Source organism: Sporothrix brasiliensis (genome assembly GCF_000820605.1).
Source record: "Sporothrix brasiliensis 5110 chromosome Unknown Cont12, whole genome shotgun sequence".
In the NCBI taxonomy this organism is placed as follows: Eukaryota; Fungi; Ascomycota; class Sordariomycetes; order Ophiostomatales; family Ophiostomataceae; genus Sporothrix; species Sporothrix brasiliensis.
In genome coordinates, this window is record NW_024467131.1 from 161107 (window position 1) to 178029 (window position 16923).

General features: G+C 56.1%; 6 protein-coding genes across 6 annotated transcripts; 4 read left to right on the forward strand and 2 right to left on the reverse strand.

Annotated features, from left to right (window-relative positions):
• Window positions 1–446: 446 nt before the first annotated feature.
• Window positions 447–1658, forward strand: SPBR_03959 (allantoicase; the record flags this gene model as incomplete). The annotated part of the gene is made up of 2 exons (XM_040762247.1): window positions 447–540; window positions 676–1658. 2 exons carry the CDS (start codon window positions 447–449, stop codon window positions 1656–1658), a joined length of 1077 nt encoding a protein of 358 aa, XP_040623238.1.
• A 1000-nt stretch (window positions 1659–2658) lies between these two features.
• On the forward strand, window positions 2659–5588 carry SPBR_03900 (uncharacterized protein; the record flags this gene model as incomplete). The annotated part of the gene is made up of 3 exons (XM_040762188.1): window positions 2659–2842; window positions 3005–3792; window positions 3867–5588. The coding sequence occupies 3 exons, from the start codon at window positions 2659–2661 to the stop codon at window positions 5586–5588; spliced, it is 2694 nt and encodes an 897-aa protein (XP_040623239.1).
• A 395-nt stretch (window positions 5589–5983) lies between these two features.
• On the reverse strand, window positions 5984–7416 carry SPBR_03945 (4-hydroxyphenylpyruvate dioxygenase; the record flags this gene model as incomplete). The annotated part of the gene is made up of 2 exons (XM_040762233.1): window positions 5984–6664; window positions 6709–7416. 2 exons carry the CDS (start codon window positions 7414–7416, stop codon window positions 5984–5986), a joined length of 1389 nt encoding a protein of 462 aa, XP_040623240.1.
• A 1129-nt stretch (window positions 7417–8545) lies between these two features.
• On the forward strand, window positions 8546–9408 carry SPBR_09257 (uncharacterized protein; the record flags this gene model as incomplete). Its single annotated transcript, XM_040767383.1, has 2 exons — window positions 8546–8692; window positions 8764–9408. The coding sequence occupies 2 exons, from the start codon at window positions 8546–8548 to the stop codon at window positions 9406–9408; spliced, it is 792 nt and encodes a 263-aa protein (XP_040623241.1).
• Window positions 9409–10339: 931 nt separating this feature from the next.
• Window positions 10340–11229, forward strand: SPBR_03985 (large subunit ribosomal protein L27e; the record flags this gene model as incomplete). Its single annotated transcript, XM_040762273.1, has 2 exons — window positions 10340–10402; window positions 10885–11229. 2 exons carry the CDS (start codon window positions 10340–10342, stop codon window positions 11227–11229), a joined length of 408 nt encoding a protein of 135 aa, XP_040623242.1.
• Window positions 11230–12508: 1279 nt separating this feature from the next.
• On the reverse strand, window positions 12509–13938 carry SPBR_03946 (uncharacterized protein; the record flags this gene model as incomplete). Its single annotated transcript, XM_040762234.1, has 4 exons — window positions 12509–12844; window positions 12923–13554; window positions 13627–13694; window positions 13784–13938. 4 exons carry the CDS (start codon window positions 13936–13938, stop codon window positions 12509–12511), a joined length of 1191 nt encoding a protein of 396 aa, XP_040623243.1.
• Between the last annotated feature and the right edge of the window lie 2985 nt (window positions 13939–16923).

The window sequence follows — 16923 nt, forward strand, 5'->3', positions numbered from 1 at the left end:
CTCAATTGAGCGTTGAAGGTCCGTTGCTCGTCGTAGTAGAGGCTTGGTAGTAACCGGGCAACTTCAGATGTTGAAACTGCGAGCCAATATTTCATGATATCAGGTCGTTGATCATGCATGGCCTTCAGGTCGAGAAACAACTTTCAAGTCGTGTGGCAAACCCGGGCTGCTTTTACTTAAACAAGTTCTCAATTGCCCAAAACGGCGTTTTACGTTTTACCTAACGGCTCTCCATCGGACCTAAAAGGGTTTGTGGAGCACGATCACAAGCAACCCTTGTCTCCTCTTTTTCTCATGACACTTTTTTGGTTATAACTCTCGCTCATTCCACTTTTGTTTTCGACGGCCCTGAGACGTTCGAATTGGATATATTTTGGATCGTATCAGAAATCACACAAAAACAAAGGGAACCCATCAAGTTATATACCCGAAAGCACAAAGGAAACATGTCAGAGGCAGCCGAGTACACCTTGGAAACCGTCAAGGCGACGCAGATTCCCGCCAACGACATCGATACAACGTTCCGCTCCAACAGCATCGGTACGTGAGGCGTACACTGTGCAAGGCCTGTGCACGATCGAGCCCCCACGCCGTCCGTCGCTTATCTGTCTGGATCCGCCTTGCTTCACCTGCGCTTGCATCCACTATCAAATCGCTCATCGCTGACCGCCACAGATCTCATCTCCGCTGGCCTCGAGGGCAAGATTCTTGCCTTCTCCGACCAATGGTTTGCCGATGCCGCCAACCTGCTGAACCCCAAGGCGCCCATTCACGAAGATGGCAAGATGGTCTTCAGCGGCGCCTGGTTTGATGGCTGGGAGACGCGCCGCCACAACCCGGAGCCCTTTGATTGGGTCATCATCCGCCTGGGCGTCGCCTCGGGCACCGTGACCGGCGTCGAGATCGACACGGCCTTTTTCAGCGGCAACGAGGCCCCCGCCATCTCTGTGGAGGGCTGCTTCAGCGCCGACGACGCCGACGTCGTGTCGTGGGGTGGCGGCCGCGGCGGCTGGGAGACCATCCTCGGCGTGCAGCCCTGCGGCCCCCGCCAGCGCCACGGCTGGAAGCTGGACGCCGAGACCACCAAGGCCTACACCCACGTACGCCTCAACATGTACCCCGACGGCGGCATTGCGCGCTTCCGCCTCTTTGGCCACGCCGTGCCCGTCTTCCCGGCCGACGCCAGCGCCGTCTTTGACCTCGCGGCCGCCCAGAACGGCGGTGTCGCCGTCGCCTGCAGCGACCAGCACTTTGGCACCAAGGACAACCTGATCTTGCCCGGCCGCGGCAAGGACATGGGCGACGGCTGGGAGACGGCGCGGTCGCGCACCAAGGGCCACGTTGACTGGGCCATTATCCGCCTGGGCGCTGCCTGCCACATCCAGCGCTTCGTTGTCGACACGGCCTACTTCCGCGGCAACTTCCCGCAAAAGGTCAAGGTGGAGGCGCTGCGCTGGACCGGCCCCGCTGGCTCGGAGCCCTCCCACGACGACGCGGCCTGGGTCGAAGCCGTCCCCCCGTCAAAGTGCGGCCCCGACCAGGAGCACGAGTTCGCGTCGCAGCTGCCGGCTGGCGAGGTGGCGACGCACGTGAAGCTGGTCATGATTCCCGACGGCGGTGTCAAGCGCATCCGCGTCTTCGCTACCAGAGCGATCTAGTGTGAGCTGAATAGCTGATTACAGAACCATCCAACCAGCATTTGGATAATATACATTGCAAGTCATGACTCCATTTTCATGCCAAAATTGATGTGCGGCAATATTCAGTGTAGCTACGCCGAAAAGAGATGCCCAAACGCCAGTCATAGCTATACATACTGGTTTGATATTTTATCATAAGCGCCCCCAGTTATTCAGTACTTTAACACATACTATATCGCTCGTGAAAACTGTGTAGAAGATGCACTGAAGATGAAGTCAACATTTTCAGCAATCAAGTAAATGCACGTGATATGTCACACTTGGCTTATATAATCCGCGTCATACAGCAAGCTTCCCGGTAAAGCAGCACGCCCAAGCAACTAGCACAGTCTAATTTCCCACCACGGAGCATTGTCCCGAGTCGAGCACCTCTCGGTAGATTGTCGAAATGATAAAATAGACTCGGTGGTTCGGCGAGAAGGCTGTATCCATCTCATCCTTTTATACTCCCTGTCTTGCCCCTTTTCGTCGGTAGGGTCTCGTTCAGAATAGCGGTTGCCGCAACAAGACCTGCCCACTTTCCCCTGTTGTGGGCACTGCCCGTTTAGTCGATCTGCCCCGCGCCACCAGGGCAGGAGCACCACTGCCAACACCGTCAAGTGCATGCAGCAAGAGCGACCGTCGCCTACCGAAGGGCGAGCAAGTACGCCCGCCTATTCCGCAAGCTTTGACGTCGGTCACCCCTTTGACCCTTCAACGCAACCAGCCAGACGCAGCCGATGCGGCGAGGCACAGGCACGACAACCATTTGCGAATCGAAAAAACGGGCATCACACGACCAGTGCGCCCCTCTGGCAACTCCAAACACGTCGGACGCACGACTCAACCTGGGGTGGTGTGTGGGACTGTAGCCTCCTACCATCCCGCGTCCTCCGATCACCACCGGACTCCTGGAGGAGCTGTTTCATTGGTACAGGCTTAACGGCAGCTCTCCGGGCCTGACAGGCTTTCAGCAGCAATGGATGCAGACGATGTAGAGAACGACGCCTTCGGCGGCGGCGGCTTCGCGTCGTCGGGCGAGGAGGATGCCGGCGACGCCAAAAAGCCACGCGCGCTACCATTGGACCTGCCCAAGTCGCTGGATGACCGACGGCGCCCAACAGACCTCGTGCCCGAGACGGAGCTTTACGATGGGTGGCAAGGTGAGCTTGACACGTTTCCCCGGAGGGGATCTCTGTGGGATCTCTGTGGGATCTCTGTGGATCTCTGTGGGATCTCTGTGGGATCTCTGTGGGATCTCTGTGGGATCTCTGTGTGGTGTTGTCACTGCCATCGGTGCTAACTAACCTATCCCCTCCTACCAGGACAATCCCAGTTCTTGACCTCTCCCATGCTTGCGAAACCGCTCGGCTTCGGCGACCTCACCCTCAACGACCCCAACTACAGCGAGGACCTGACAAAGGGCCATGTCCCAGACAGCGACACGCGGCTCATGGAAATGCTAGCCGCGCAGGCCGCCCTCTCCAACAACGCCGCCGCCATTGACGAGGACGCGGACGCCGTGGCGTCCAACGAGGAGCTCTCCGACGACGACAAGCGCGCGACCCTGCAGCGTATCTTTAATATGGCGGCCAGCAATGGCAATGTCGTGCAGGTCCGCAAGATTCTGGACGGCCCGGCGCGGCCATTTATCGATCTCAACGCACCCGACGAGGACGGCACGCCGCCGCTCATCTACGCGAGCTGCTTCGGCCACGAGGGCGTTGTGCAGGCGCTGATTGCCGCGGGAGCCGACGTCGACCGACAAGACCGCAACCACTGGAGCGCGCTGATGTGGGCCATGACGAACCGGCACAAGAACATTGCCAAGCTCCTGCTCGACAGCGGTGCGGCCACCGACACCAAGACGTCCAGCGGGCGCACGGCCTTTGATTTTGTGCCGCCGGACAGTGAAATGTCCTTTTATCTCCACGACAGCGGCTACAACATTGGCAACGCCGGCGTGACGGACGACTTTTACAACCCAGGCTTCTCGCAGGACCGGTTCGAAGAGGAGATGGCCGAGAACGAGATGCGGCGACGAATGATGATGGAGAGCGCCCGTGACCTGGAGGTCGACCTGGGCAATGTCGGCATCGACGACCAGCCAGAAGTAAGTATTTGTATTTTGGTTTGCACTACGTATGTCAACTTTTGCGCAAGGGCTGTGTATTGACAGGCCAGCAGCCAGTGGACGAGTTCGAAGAGGAGCAGCAGGAGTTTGACTGGTCACGCTGCTTGCACGACCAGATGTTTGTGTTCCAGGAGGTCGACCTGGACCGCATCCTCGACATTGTCATCACCAACATGCAGCCCCAGCGCTCACCGTCACAAAAACCGGTCCCCGCCAACGTCATCTTCCTGAGCGCCCGCTACGCCCACTACCACGCCAGCCAAGACCTGTTAGCAAAGTTGCTGATCACCGCCATGGACAAGATCAACGACGTTGTCGAACAGCACCAGTGGGACATGACGATCTTGGCGTTTTGGATCTCCAACGCGACGCTGCTCCTGCACTACCTGAAGAAGGACGCCGGGCTCGTTGAAGCGACAACCGAGTTTCAAGCGCAGCTGGCCGAGCTCATCAACGAGATCTTTATTCTCATTGTGCGCGACGCCGAGCGGCGGCTGGACAAGGTTCTCGACGCCGGCATGCTGGATCACGAAATCATCCCCGGGTTTGAGGACATTACCTTCCAGAACGAGTGGAAGATCTTCAAGCGCAAGAAGGAGGTCAAGGAGGAGCCGCTCGAGCGGCGCATGCGGCCGCCGTCGCCCAAGCAGCGGGCCAAGCCCGCACCGCGCAACGTGACCTCGCTGCTGTCGTCGACGCTGTTCGTGCTGGACCTCTACGACGTGCACTCGGTCATCACGGCGCAAATCATCTCGCAGCTGATGTACTGGCTGAGCGCGGAGCTGTTCAACCGCATCATGTCCAACCGCAAATACCTGGCGCGTACCAAGGCCATGCAGATCCGCATGAACGTGTCCATCCTCGAGGACTGGGCGCGCACCAACAACCGCATGCCCGAGCACTTTGAGCATGGCGAGATGCGCTCGTCGGGTGAGCCCACGATGGAGGCCGCGCGGCGCCACCTGGAGCCCGTCATCCAGCTGCTGCAGTGGCTGCAGTGTTTCTCGTCGCTGGGCGCCGACGATCTCGAGGCGCTGGTCGGCACGCTGCAGCAGCTGAAGGCGCTGAGCCCGCAGCAGCTGATCCACGCGGCCGAGCACTACCGGCCCGAGGTGGGCGAAAAGGGCCTGCCCAAGAGTGCGATGAAGTACCTCGTGGCCATCCAGCGCGAGGCGACGCTGCGGCGTGAGGAGCTCCGCAACCGGCGCAAGACCATGTCGCCGACGCCGCCAACAAAGAGCAGCAGCAAAAAGCTGTCGAATCCCGCCGCCGCACCTGCGCCCACGGCCCCGGCCTTTGTCGTCAAGGCCGTCGCATCCGCCGCCGCGAGCGCCTACGGCGCACCACCTGCCCTGGCCGATTTCGCCGGGTCGGCGGCTGTCAAGGTGAGCGAGGCGCAGGCGGCCGAAGCGGCCGCACAAGCGGCCCACGACGCACCCTCGACACCCGCCAAGAAGAACGGCGGCGGTGGCAGCCTGACACCGGCGGCCACGCCGGCCAAGACGCGCGACGACGGCGACGCAGACGACGAGGACGACGCGCCCAAGCATCTGCTTCTTGACCCGGCGCTGATGCTGCCGTTCACGCTGCCATCGGCAACGGACATGCTGGTGTCGTACGGCGCCGGCTTCGGCGGCGTGAACCGTGAGCGCGAGCACAAGTACATTCCGACGCTGCCGCCAGAGTTCCTGGCCAAGTTGGAGAGCGCCAACAACAACAATGGCAGCCGGCGGCCGATGTTTGCGGAGAAGGACTGGGAAAACGAGGACGTGTAAGGGACCGGAGCGCGTGCCATGTCGAAAACAAGTGAATGACGAGAGCATACAAGGAGAGGGCAGCGAGAGGAGTGATGTTTCACACGCGTATTTAGTTGGCTTAGCATTGTAGAAAACGGCATCATATTTTGGGTCCTTTATAATCTAGTTTTAACGGAAGCATCACATACAATACGACGACACGTAATTATCTTGTAACTCAGTTATTTTTTTTCCTTCAGAGCACAACTTTTATAAAAAAATAAATACAAAATCATTGAGTATTCTCAGACAGTAAATTGATCCTTTTAAATCAACGCAAGAGTAGCCCCAAGCAACAAGTAAATAAACGTCATGTCGTAGCTAGCAATCGACGTGGCCCCCTTTCACTGCCGAGCCACACTCAGCCCCTCCCCCTACAGGTTGCCGCGCTCAGCCTGTTCGCGCTCAATGGCTTCAAACAGGCTCTTGAAGTTGCCCGCACCAAAGCCCTCAAAGTTGTTGCGCTCAATGATCTCGATGAAGACGGTCGGGCGGTCCATGAGCGGCTTGGTGAAAAGCTGCAGCAGGTAGCCGCCCTCGTCGTAGTCGATCAAAATGTTGAGCTGCTCGATGATGGCCAGCTGCTCCTCGCTAATGTGCCACGCCAGCTTCGCGCCTGTGCCCGCCGCGCTGGCGGCCAGCCGCTTGCGCAGCGCCTCGTAGTAGGTCGACGGCACGTCGATAAACTGCACGCCACGCGCACGCAGGCTGGACACGGCCTGGATAATGTCCGGGGTGCGCAGGGCAATGTGCTGGACACCGGCGCCGCTGTTGAAGACAATGTACTCCTCAATCTGCGAGCGCTTCTTGCCGGGGGCCGGCTCGTTGATGGGCATCTTGACCGTGTTGGCGCTGCCGCCGCTGGACATGACGATGCTCTTGAGGGCGCTGAACTCGGTGCAGATCTGCTTGTCGTCGACCGACCAGAAGCGGTGGAAGCCGAGACGCTGCTCGTAGAAGGCGCAGACCGCCTCCATCTCGTTCCAGTCCTGGTTGCCCACGCAGTGGTCGATCCGCTGCAGGCCGACCGCCGGCGCAGGGGCCATGACGACGGGCTTGAACGAGGCTGTGCCGCGGGGGCGGCCTTGGGCGGTGCCACGGCGCGGAAGCCGGGCAAAAAGGGGCCCTTGTAGTCGCCGCGGTTGAGCAGCGTGTGGGTCGTGTCGCCGTACGTGCGGATCACGGCCGTGGTGACGCTGCCGCCGTACAGCTTGTCGTGCTGCTGGGTGGGCGGCTGCACGCCGACGACCTTGGCGTCCTTGTCCTTGCCCGGGACACCGTCCTCGGCGGTCGCCAGCTGGTAGACGCCCTCGACCGAGTCGACGGTAAAGCAAACGTCCTTGACGGCGTCGCCGTGGCGCTCGAGATGGTCATGCATCTCGCGCAGCAGCGCACGGTCCGCGTCCGAAATGGGCTCGTCCTCGGGCAGGTGGCGGTACGAGCGGATGGGCGACGTGAACACGAAGCACACGTTGTCCTGGTCGTCCTCGATGGCGCTGTCGGCAGTGCCGCCGCCGCGGTGGTGGCCGACGGCGTACGAGGCGAAATAGCGGCTGCCGGTCTCCAGGCCCCGGTAGGCAAAGGTGGGCAGCCCGAAAAGGGTGCTGTAGTAGTTGGCGGCCTGCTTGGCGTTGCCAACCCACCAGGTGACGTGGTCATAGCCGTGGAAGGTCGGCGCGCCCGCAGCAGCGGTTACGGCGGCATCAATGGCGGCTCCATTTTTGGTTCCTCCGAAGATGTTCTTGTGCGCGGTATGCGGATCAGAAACCGAGTTTCTGGGCGAGTCGGAGATGGCAGACGGGGACATGGACACAAAATGTGATTCGGGGACGGGCCAACAAGTGGTGGGAGTTGTGTGCGGGTGTGCTTTTGCTGTGTTGATGTAAAATATCGCGGTGATTGTAAAAGGGAGAATGTGGAAGATAGTCCTTTGAAAGGGCAACGAGAGAGGAAACGAAGGGGCCAAATATAGTAACACGTAGATACGATGTCGATGCCGGATGTTCACTACAATTATATAACTGAACGTAGCAGTCCTTTGTACTGTGCCCGACAGTGCGATTCCACATCCGCGGCAGCAGATGGAACCAGAAGCGCAGGTCAGCTCGGCCCAGAGTGACGTACAGTGGTGCGGTCTTAGTATCTGTCAGCGTGCCCGACGTGCCCGTATACGAAAGCGTGCCAGACAGTGGCAGACAGAGCGGTGGCGATCCTTGTAGCCGTGCACATACTTTGCCTACTCCGTACGAAGTACGTCTGCTGTCCTTTCTCAGCAGGCCGATCTGATGGCGATGTTGGCTGGGATTCAGGTGACGCTCGGCTTTGTTGGTGGTCGCGGAACGCTTGCCGCCTGCCGCCCATATCCTTATCGCGCACAGACAGAGTGCAGGGCTGCGGGGGAAGCCGCGCCATGCCGACACTGGCCGCCCGCCTGCAGCCAACCGGTCCAACAGACACTAAGACACTTTCCGCACCCAGCCAATGCCCGTTGCCCCACACCTCCCTCTGCGTTCCTGCTTACCGCAGTGCAGGTCGCACAGGTCGCTTATGGAAGGTGATGTGCATTCCAGCCAGAGGGCATGACTACATAGTCAGATAGTGAAGGAGCGATCTGTTTTGCACATACTTCGCAGAAGGCGCGCCCGGACGCTTTTTAATTGACAGCCGATGGGGCTGAGACTCGTGACAGCTTCGACTGGTCGACCGTGCCTTTCGGGATTGTAAGCTTTTTGCCTCTCGATGAGCGTCGAATAACAAAGTTGTTTTGATATGCATTGTCATTGTCGACTATTCCGGGTTTAAATCAGGTCGTTTGTCGAAGCAGCTCAGGAGACCGTTTTGATACTCGATTTCATTGTCGATGATATTTGAGCATACCCAACCTACAACTCACACAAAGCTATCCTCCTCACACCGCCTCACACCTCACGTCAACCATGGCTGGCAACATTTCCCTCAGCAGACGGGACATTGATGTCCTCGGCAAGATCCGCGACCCCGAATCCAACCCAGAGAGTGGGCTTCGCCTCGATGCCTCGCTGCCCAAGGACCCGCACATCACCGATGCCGTCGAGTACGACGCCGTCAGCCAGAGGGAGCGGGAGCTCATTCTGTCAATGCAAGAGGCAGAGATGGAGCTTGCCGGCTCAAGCAGAAGACGCTGCCCGACCCCGTCGAGGCCTACCGGGCATGTGTTGCTCGCCTGGGCAGGCTTGTCGAAGAGCACCCTCGGTATGCCAGTGCGCGCAACAACCGCGCCCAGGCGCTGCGTCGCCTCTACGGCGACGACATGCTTCTGGAGCCCATCGTTGATGGACCGGTGCTTGGCGCCCCGCGCCCGCAACGAGGCGTCGAGGCGATTCTGAGCGGCCCTGCGGCCGACGCGACGGAGCGTGCAGAGGCGGCCGCCACCGTGCTCTCCGACCTCGACCGGGCCATTGCCTTGTTGATGCCCGCGCCCGCCAGTCTCGCATCCGCCGCGCTCTCGCCGACCGCCGCCAAGACCCTCTCCCTCGCCTTCACCCAGCGCGCCGCCATCTACTATGCCACATCCAAGCAGCTTGCTTCCAACAGCAGGCGCTGCAATGCCGCGGTCGACCGGCCTGAGGCGCGCTGGTCCGAGATGGACTTTGAGGAGGCGGCATCGCGCGATTTTGCCATGGGCGGCCGCTTCGGTAACGAGATTGCCCGTGGCCTGGCCGTGGGTACGAACCCGACTGCCAAGTTGTGCGGCCAGATGGTACAGCAGATGATGAAGGGCGAGTACGGCGCCGACAACGGAAGCGGCTCGAAAGTCTGAGATTCTAGGACAGGAAGGACGGCTTGTCGTATTCGAAGCAATCTATGTGCTCATGCTGCCGGCGTCTTCGTGGTGCCAGTGAGGCGTCTGTTGGGAGCAGAGTAAGTAAATAAAACACCCCATTGTATGCTAGCAGCACACTGAATTTTTGTAAATAATAGCATCAATAATGAACACTTGACAAACATACCTCTTAATGACATCCATTGTCTCTTGCGTTGTCTTGCCCTTCTCTTTTTGCTCCCGGTTGATCCGCGTTGCCGCTGCCGACACGCCGATGAAGACGGCAAAGATTGGGTCAGCAACCCGCGAGATAATGTATGTAGGGCCAGGCATGGCTGAATATAGTGTATCGTGTATCTGTGTATCGAAGCGCCCTTTCGTTGACTGTGTGCTTCGTCTGTTGCTTTGCATTGCTCCAAATAGCAGCTCAACCATCATTTTCCGAGACCTGAGAGATACGTCAAGGAGCCAATCAGCGCACGCTGACCCGCTTTTCCTTGTCATCTCAAGCGGAGACCACCTTCGCTCGCGTTTTCGTAAGTGTCACGTGATCTTTTTAAACCTATGTAGACCAAAACCACCCTAGTGATCAAACGGACCCATACTTTTATTGTTTAGTCATCAATAATGGCCAATGAGCGGGGCGGACTCAGCGGCCATGCGAATATTTTTTGCCCACACAAAAATTTTTTTTGTAATTTTGCTGCCGAGTGAGGGTGCGCTAGGGAAAAAACCTAACCACCCTGTCGTGCGTGGTCTCTGTTGGCCCTTTCCGAACCTGTGCACCACAATCGACAAACCGACTTTTTCGCATCGACGCCCAATTTTCACGAAACGTCCTGTCGAGCCTCTCTTCTTTTCCACAACACCCAGCCCACCACCCACCATTCCGAGTTAAGGGAATATTCAGTTCTTTCTTTAATTCACCATGAAGTTCCTCAAGGTTGGCCGTGTTGCCATCATCACCCGCGGCCGTTACGCCGGCAAGAAGGTAAGAACCGAATGAACTGAAGATCGAATGAGGAACGAAAAAGTCGCTGTCTCAAAGGTCACGATGCGAAGGACGGTGCGATGGACGATGTGTTTCTTGGAGCTGGACACTGGATGGAACCCGAAAACACGAAATGCTGCAGGACGACGACCGACGACAAATTTTTCGAGGCAGCCCGAATCATGGAACATCCGGTGGAAAGTAACTCGACCACGACATGGCTTCTGGGATCCGATCGACGGATTTGGTTCTTCCGACCTGCCGAGAGAGACCGTTAACGAACGGAGCGCGATGATACCGACTGTTTTGAACAACCCACAGCTTTTTTCGAGATTCGACACGGGGAGATGGACAAAGACATGGGCCATCGAAGCCGATCGCATCGCGTCTCACGACCTGTTGAGACAATGCTCGTTATCAAAGGGATGGAGTAAGGAGAGTGAGGAGAGCATCGAGACTAATTGTCGTTTGCTCAACTACAGGTCGTAATCATCCAGCCGGTTGATGCTGGCAACAAGCTGCACCCCTACGGCCACGCCCTGGTCGCCGGTATCGAGCGCTACCCGTCCAAGATCACCCGCCGCATGTCCAAGACCCGGCAAGAGAAGCGCAGCAAGGTCAAGCCGTTCATCAAGGTTGTCAACTACAACCACCTGATGCCCACTCGCTACACCCTGGAGCTGGAGGGCCTCAAGGGCGTCATCTCCAACGACACCTTCAAGGAGGTCAGCCAACGGGAGGAGGCCAAGAAGACCGTCAAGAAGGTCCTCGAGGAGCGGTACACGAGCGGCAAGAACCGGTGGTTCTTCACCCCTCTGAGTAAGTGACGAGTGCGGTTGATACGAGTTTTCGTATGTCTTTCTGTTCCCTACTAACATTTGGTGTCCAGAATTCTAAGTGTCACGGGGGGTTCGCGCTGTGTTTTCGTTTTCCTCTTTTTTGTCATCTTGCGGGAGGGTCATGATGTTGCATCCAACATCTGTTACAAAACCGGTCATACAAAACCAAAAAGAAAAATATTAAAACTATACTCGCTTGATGATTCTCTCTTTCATATCGTCATTCTTTCACTGTCTTGTGCCCGCCCTTCTCCACCTGAACAACGTTGCGCCATTCTCCCCACCGAATCTCTAACGACTATCCTCTCAACATTCGGTCTACTCACGAATCGACTCACCAAACGAGACGGAGATCTTAAGGACAGGAAGAAGGGACTACGAGCAGCATAGGCTTGGGTGACCTGTTGACAACGATGGACGATTGGAAACGGAGAGGGCATCTGACGAGAGTGCTATTTGAAATCCATGAAAGGGGGATGTACGAAAGTCGACGCGAGGAAATGGCGTCGGGTTTGGTCAAAAAGGATTGGTTGGTTTCCAGGAACACATAAAACCATGGACGGGGAGTTTTGTCATCAGTTTTCGATGGCTACCCGTGAACGATCAAGAAACAAATGATACAAAAAAAACTTGAACAACTACCAATGCCTCGGACCATTCTCTTTTGTGTACTGTGAAATGCTACGTCTCGATCTCGGCACACGTAATTCATCAGTTCCGACTGAGAAAATATGTTTTTCCAGCTAGCAAGGACAAAGTCTAACTACATCTCCCGACTGTCGTCTATTGAACATAAAACCACATACTGTCGAAAAAACAAAGCGAATACATGCGATTAGAAGGAAAATGAAATAAAAAACGGAAACCTTCTATTAAGTCGACCTAACATATTACACCGCATAAAAGAAGACAGACGCGTACAGTGATAAAACAAACAGAAGCGAAGAAAGAAAAAGACAGATGTGTAGAAATGGGCATAACAAAAAGCAGCAGTTTAAAATATATATACTCCGAATGCTCAGCAAGGCCGTTCCGTCCCATAGTTTGGACGAAAAGTCTCGTCTTTTTTTTTATTGGTTCGTAGTCGTACGTGTACTCCCAGCAAGTGTCAAGAATGGGGGAAAAGGGTTGGAAAGTTTATAAGAAAAAAAGAGGTTCGGACACTTGCGCAATTAGGAGAATACAGTAAAAAAGGTGCAGTCAATGTGTCTTAAACTGCCTTTGTAAAAGGGAACTGTCGTTGAAAGGTCGTGCGGGTGTGCTTTGATCATAAACGGACGGGTAGGGTGACCGGGATGCTGCTCGGGCTGGCCCACGTGAAGACCAAGAAGACAGCTGCCAGGACGGTGCCGCCAATGATGATCTTGCGCAGGGCCGGGCGCGAGGCGCCAAACTCAGCCCACTTGCGGCCGCCCTCGGCGGCGTAGTTCTTGAGGGTGTCGTAGCCGAGCTTGAAGTACACCATGCCGCACAAGGCAATGCCGTAGCCGAAGAACTGCAGGCCCGTGACGGGCGTGCCCCAGATCAGCATGGAGGCGGCGACCAGCAGGATGTCCTTGAGGACACCACACAGGGTGAGGACCAGGACGGAGGTCTTGCCAATCTGTTGAAAGGTTAATAAGCGCGCCGTTGCGGATGGAAACATGCAAGTGGTACCAGGAGGACCCGCGATGAAACGTACCAGGAAGACAACCGAGACGTTCAGCAGGAACGCGCACAGGCCGTTGAGGAAGAACAAGCCGTAGCCGACGTTGTTAAAGTCCGCCATGGTGACCTTGGGGACTTCCCACATCAGGGCCACGACGAGGTTCATGAAGGCGCAGACGGGCGCGAAGTAGTACAGCGAGACGAGCGGGTCCATCTTGAAATCGGCGGAGCTCAGCAGACGCTGGACCATGGTCAGGCGCATCGCCTCGAAGACAATACCTCCGAGCTGGTAGAGGAAGCCGGTCATGACAAAGCGGATCTCGCCGATGGACGCCAGGACGACGCCGAAGACGATGACCATGACGTTGAGGAACACCTTGAGGTTGGGCTGCGAGACACCCATGGCCCAGCTGGCCAGAAGCACGGCGACGGGGGTGGTCGCCTTGAGCATCTGGATGAACGCGACGCTAAGGTAGAGGTACGTCAGGTTGCCGCAGATCAAGCTCAGGCTGAAGAAGACGCCAATGGGGACAATCGCGCGCAGGTAGACGCGGCCGGTCATCTTGACCGACTTGCGGCCATCAATCAGGTTGGTGTAGCGGGCGAGAAGCTGTGTCATGACCGTCGCAAAGAGCAGGTGGTAGGTGGTGAGGATGACCGGGAAGCCTGCAAAGGCACATTGTTAGCACGTTGTCGATGTTCTGTATGTTCTTGGCGCTGCGTAAGATGGTGACGTACGGAAGTTGAGAGTGCTGAGAATCCACTTGTTGAAGATGATGACAGACGAGCTCAAGCTGATCCAGGCACTGTGCATCGACAAAACGGATACATTAGCAAATGGACGGAGGGCGCGTCGATGCAAACCAGCATTCGGACGGCAGACTGGAAAACGTACATTACGTAGGCGGCGGCAGGGATCGTGGGTTTGGGAGCCTGCGCCTTCTCGGCTTCGGGGTTGACAGTCGGCAGGACGGGGGCAGACGAGCTGGAGCCGGAGCCGGCCTCGCGAACGCCCTCGCCGGACGTCCGCATCTTCTCGTCGGCACTCATGATGGACGCTTTGAAGTTGTGTGCGTGATGGAGAGAGGAGAAGGAGAACGCGTGTGAGAGAGGTCGAATCGAGAAAGAGAGGGCTTGGTGGCGTGTTTCGAGAAGAATGCAAGGTCAAATTCCAATAGCACTGGAGGGAGCAAAAAAGAAGGAAGAGAGTGATTGCCAAGCGTAGATTGGTTGCGGTTGAGATTGGGGGTGTGGAGGAGAGCGAGGTGGAAGAAGAGAGTACGAATGCTCACTTTTTTTTTGCTGGTGTGTGCTGTGCTGCCGCAGGGAAATAAATAGGGGAGTCTTCAGTGCCAATCCAGGCTAGAAGCGTGGCGGCCGTCCTTCTAATCTGGCTTTTGGGGCGGTTTGCTAGGGAGGCTTGGGACGCAGCCGGTACGTTAGTGCGCGTTCTTTTTTTTTTTTTTTTTTTTTTTTTTTTTTTAACGTTGGTGACGTGTGGTATCAGTGTTTGTGGCGCTTGGATTGAGTCTACGACCTAGAAAGACGAACAAAAAAGCTTGGTTTGCAGAAGATTAGTCGAGACCTAGTGAACAGAGGAGACAAACACGAGGGAAACTAATGAAGGAGCAGAAGTGGGAGGCAGTGGGGGATTGGGAGGAAATGAAATAGGGGAGGCCCAGTGGTGGGAGGGTGCGTTATGGGGCACAAAGACGCTAATCTTCGACGACATTGCTAGATTGCCTCCTCTGTTCAGTCTCATTCCCACTACGACTAAGAAAATTGGAGCTTAGGAGCCGGCACTAGAACAAGATTCAGGAGCAAAAGAAAGGCGAAACGGATGAAAGAAATTGACAGGAGAGGCAACCAAAACGAAACCGGACTTGACAGCATGACGGCATTTTTAAAAGGTGCTGTAAATTTGAGCAAGGGGCTACAGTAGAGAGAACAGATTCGCAGTCGCACTGTTCCTACAGAAGACGGGTTCACGACAGCGACAGCACAGATTTGATGTGAGCGTGGCCCCTGCGAGCGATCGCGAATGGCCAACGGATGCGGACAATTTCGTGATCTTTGCACAGCCATGATTTAATCAAAAGGGGGAGAAAAAGAAAAAAGAAAAAAGAAATAGGTACTAGGGAATATGGCGTGGGAGTGGGAGGATGCAGGCCAAAAGGGAATGAGGTACCAATTTGCAGCTTTTAGCGCGAAAGGATACATTACGCCATTTTTCTACAAGCAGCTCGCCTTTATTCTGTAAGATACTTTCGGACCAAGAAGCAGTTTACCGTATCTTGTGAGACACCTCCCGCTTGCGGTTTTCCTGTCCCCTACCACGGCCTGTTCGTAATTGCTCCGTACGCCCCCTGTCTTACAGTGCGAGAGTGCCCATGCCTTGCGCTGGCTGCTGGTCTTGGATCCTGTTTGTATGCTCGGAACACAATGTCTAGGTTGTGCCGCCTTGCTTTCATACGTTCCGCCGGCTATTCACTTTTGAATATCGTTTCAAGGCGCATATGGGATACGTGCCTTGTTTCTCGGCCGTGGGTGACAGTGCCGCTCCGCTGGGAAGTAATTACATCGTATTCATAGTTGCGGAGGAAAGCCAAGTTTTAGCTGTCGACAAATTCCCTGAATGTATTCGTCAAGCGAGTCAATTTGGACAGGGGGGCATGCTAAATTAGGCAAAGGAATAAGATGTTGGAAAAAGAGCAGAAGTGGCTTTAGTAGTGGACACATGTCAGAAGTATCTTGGGTTGGGCAAGCAGGCAAGGCCATGAAAACCAAATCACTCTATATCTTCTGAGCAAATCAGAGACACTGAGCGGACCACGCAGACCACAGCCTTGGGCCTCCCTTTACGGCGACGTGTAAGATAGGGAGGGATGGGCAAAAGTAGGAAATCGAGATGCGAACTAGAAGGAGAAAACATTGCTCTTAACGTGGAAACGCGGTCGCGTCGACTGTCTGATATATCTCTGCTCCTTTGAAGTCTCGATACCATCGTCAGACAGGCGACAGAGGGCGACGTGCTGCTGAGTTGGGCCTGTCCTGGCCGTGTCTGTTTAAACAGGCGCAGATCGACATGTCTTACGTCCTGCGCCCCAGTCTGCGCTGCCCTCTCCTTGGAAAGGACTGTTGGTTGATGGGCTTGCAGGGCTCCTGTTCCCTCATGTGAGCCCACAGTATTTCTTGTTTTCCGTGTGCCTCTTCGCCGTCTCAAACTGGGATTCTCAAGTAGGAATTTTGACCGGCAAAATTGTTCCCTGCCTCGGCGAATTTGCGAGACTGATTGTGCACCCACTTGTTTATGCAACCGTCCGTCAGAAAGCGAGGTGTCGTCTCTTTGGGAATAAATGTACGGAGTAAGACAGAACGATCGGGGGACCTATCACGCAGAGTCATGGCCTGTTTGAGGAACAAGTATGGAGACAATCCTTCCATCCGACTGTGCCCCAGATTGAAGCTCCTGCGCCAAGAGCTTTGGGAGCGTCTTGGCGATGCCGCTGCAAGTTGACAAGATGCCAATTGCGGCCTTTCCCCTGCTGCCAGAAGCTTATCCGGCCATGCAATGCACCTCTGACTGCCTACAAGTCCTCTGGCATTACGTGGTATACTCCATATTTTGTATGTCGTAACATACGGTCTTCGTCCGTGTTAGCTTGCACCTACCGCGAAGATGCGTTCGCGGGCCAGGCCGTCTCACGCATTGGCAGCGCGTGGCTCGGGTCCAGGCCAGGCCTTCACGTCACGGCTGTGTGTGGTAGAAGCGACGGAAACCAAAGCACGGAAAGGTTTGACAGGCGCATAGGGAATTCTGGTGCGACGTCTTGCTGGTATTTCGGACCATCTCGCCTGTCATACAAATATGGAAGGATGAATACTGCCAGGAGCGCCTCCTCCGCCATTTGCCGCTGGGCCGAGTCGCACATTGCGAGTTCGAACCCAGAGATCCCACGACCAGTCGAAGCCGTTGAAGGGAGGACAGCGAACCGGGCCGTTTCCTACTAGAAACATGACGCGGAAGCCACAAGC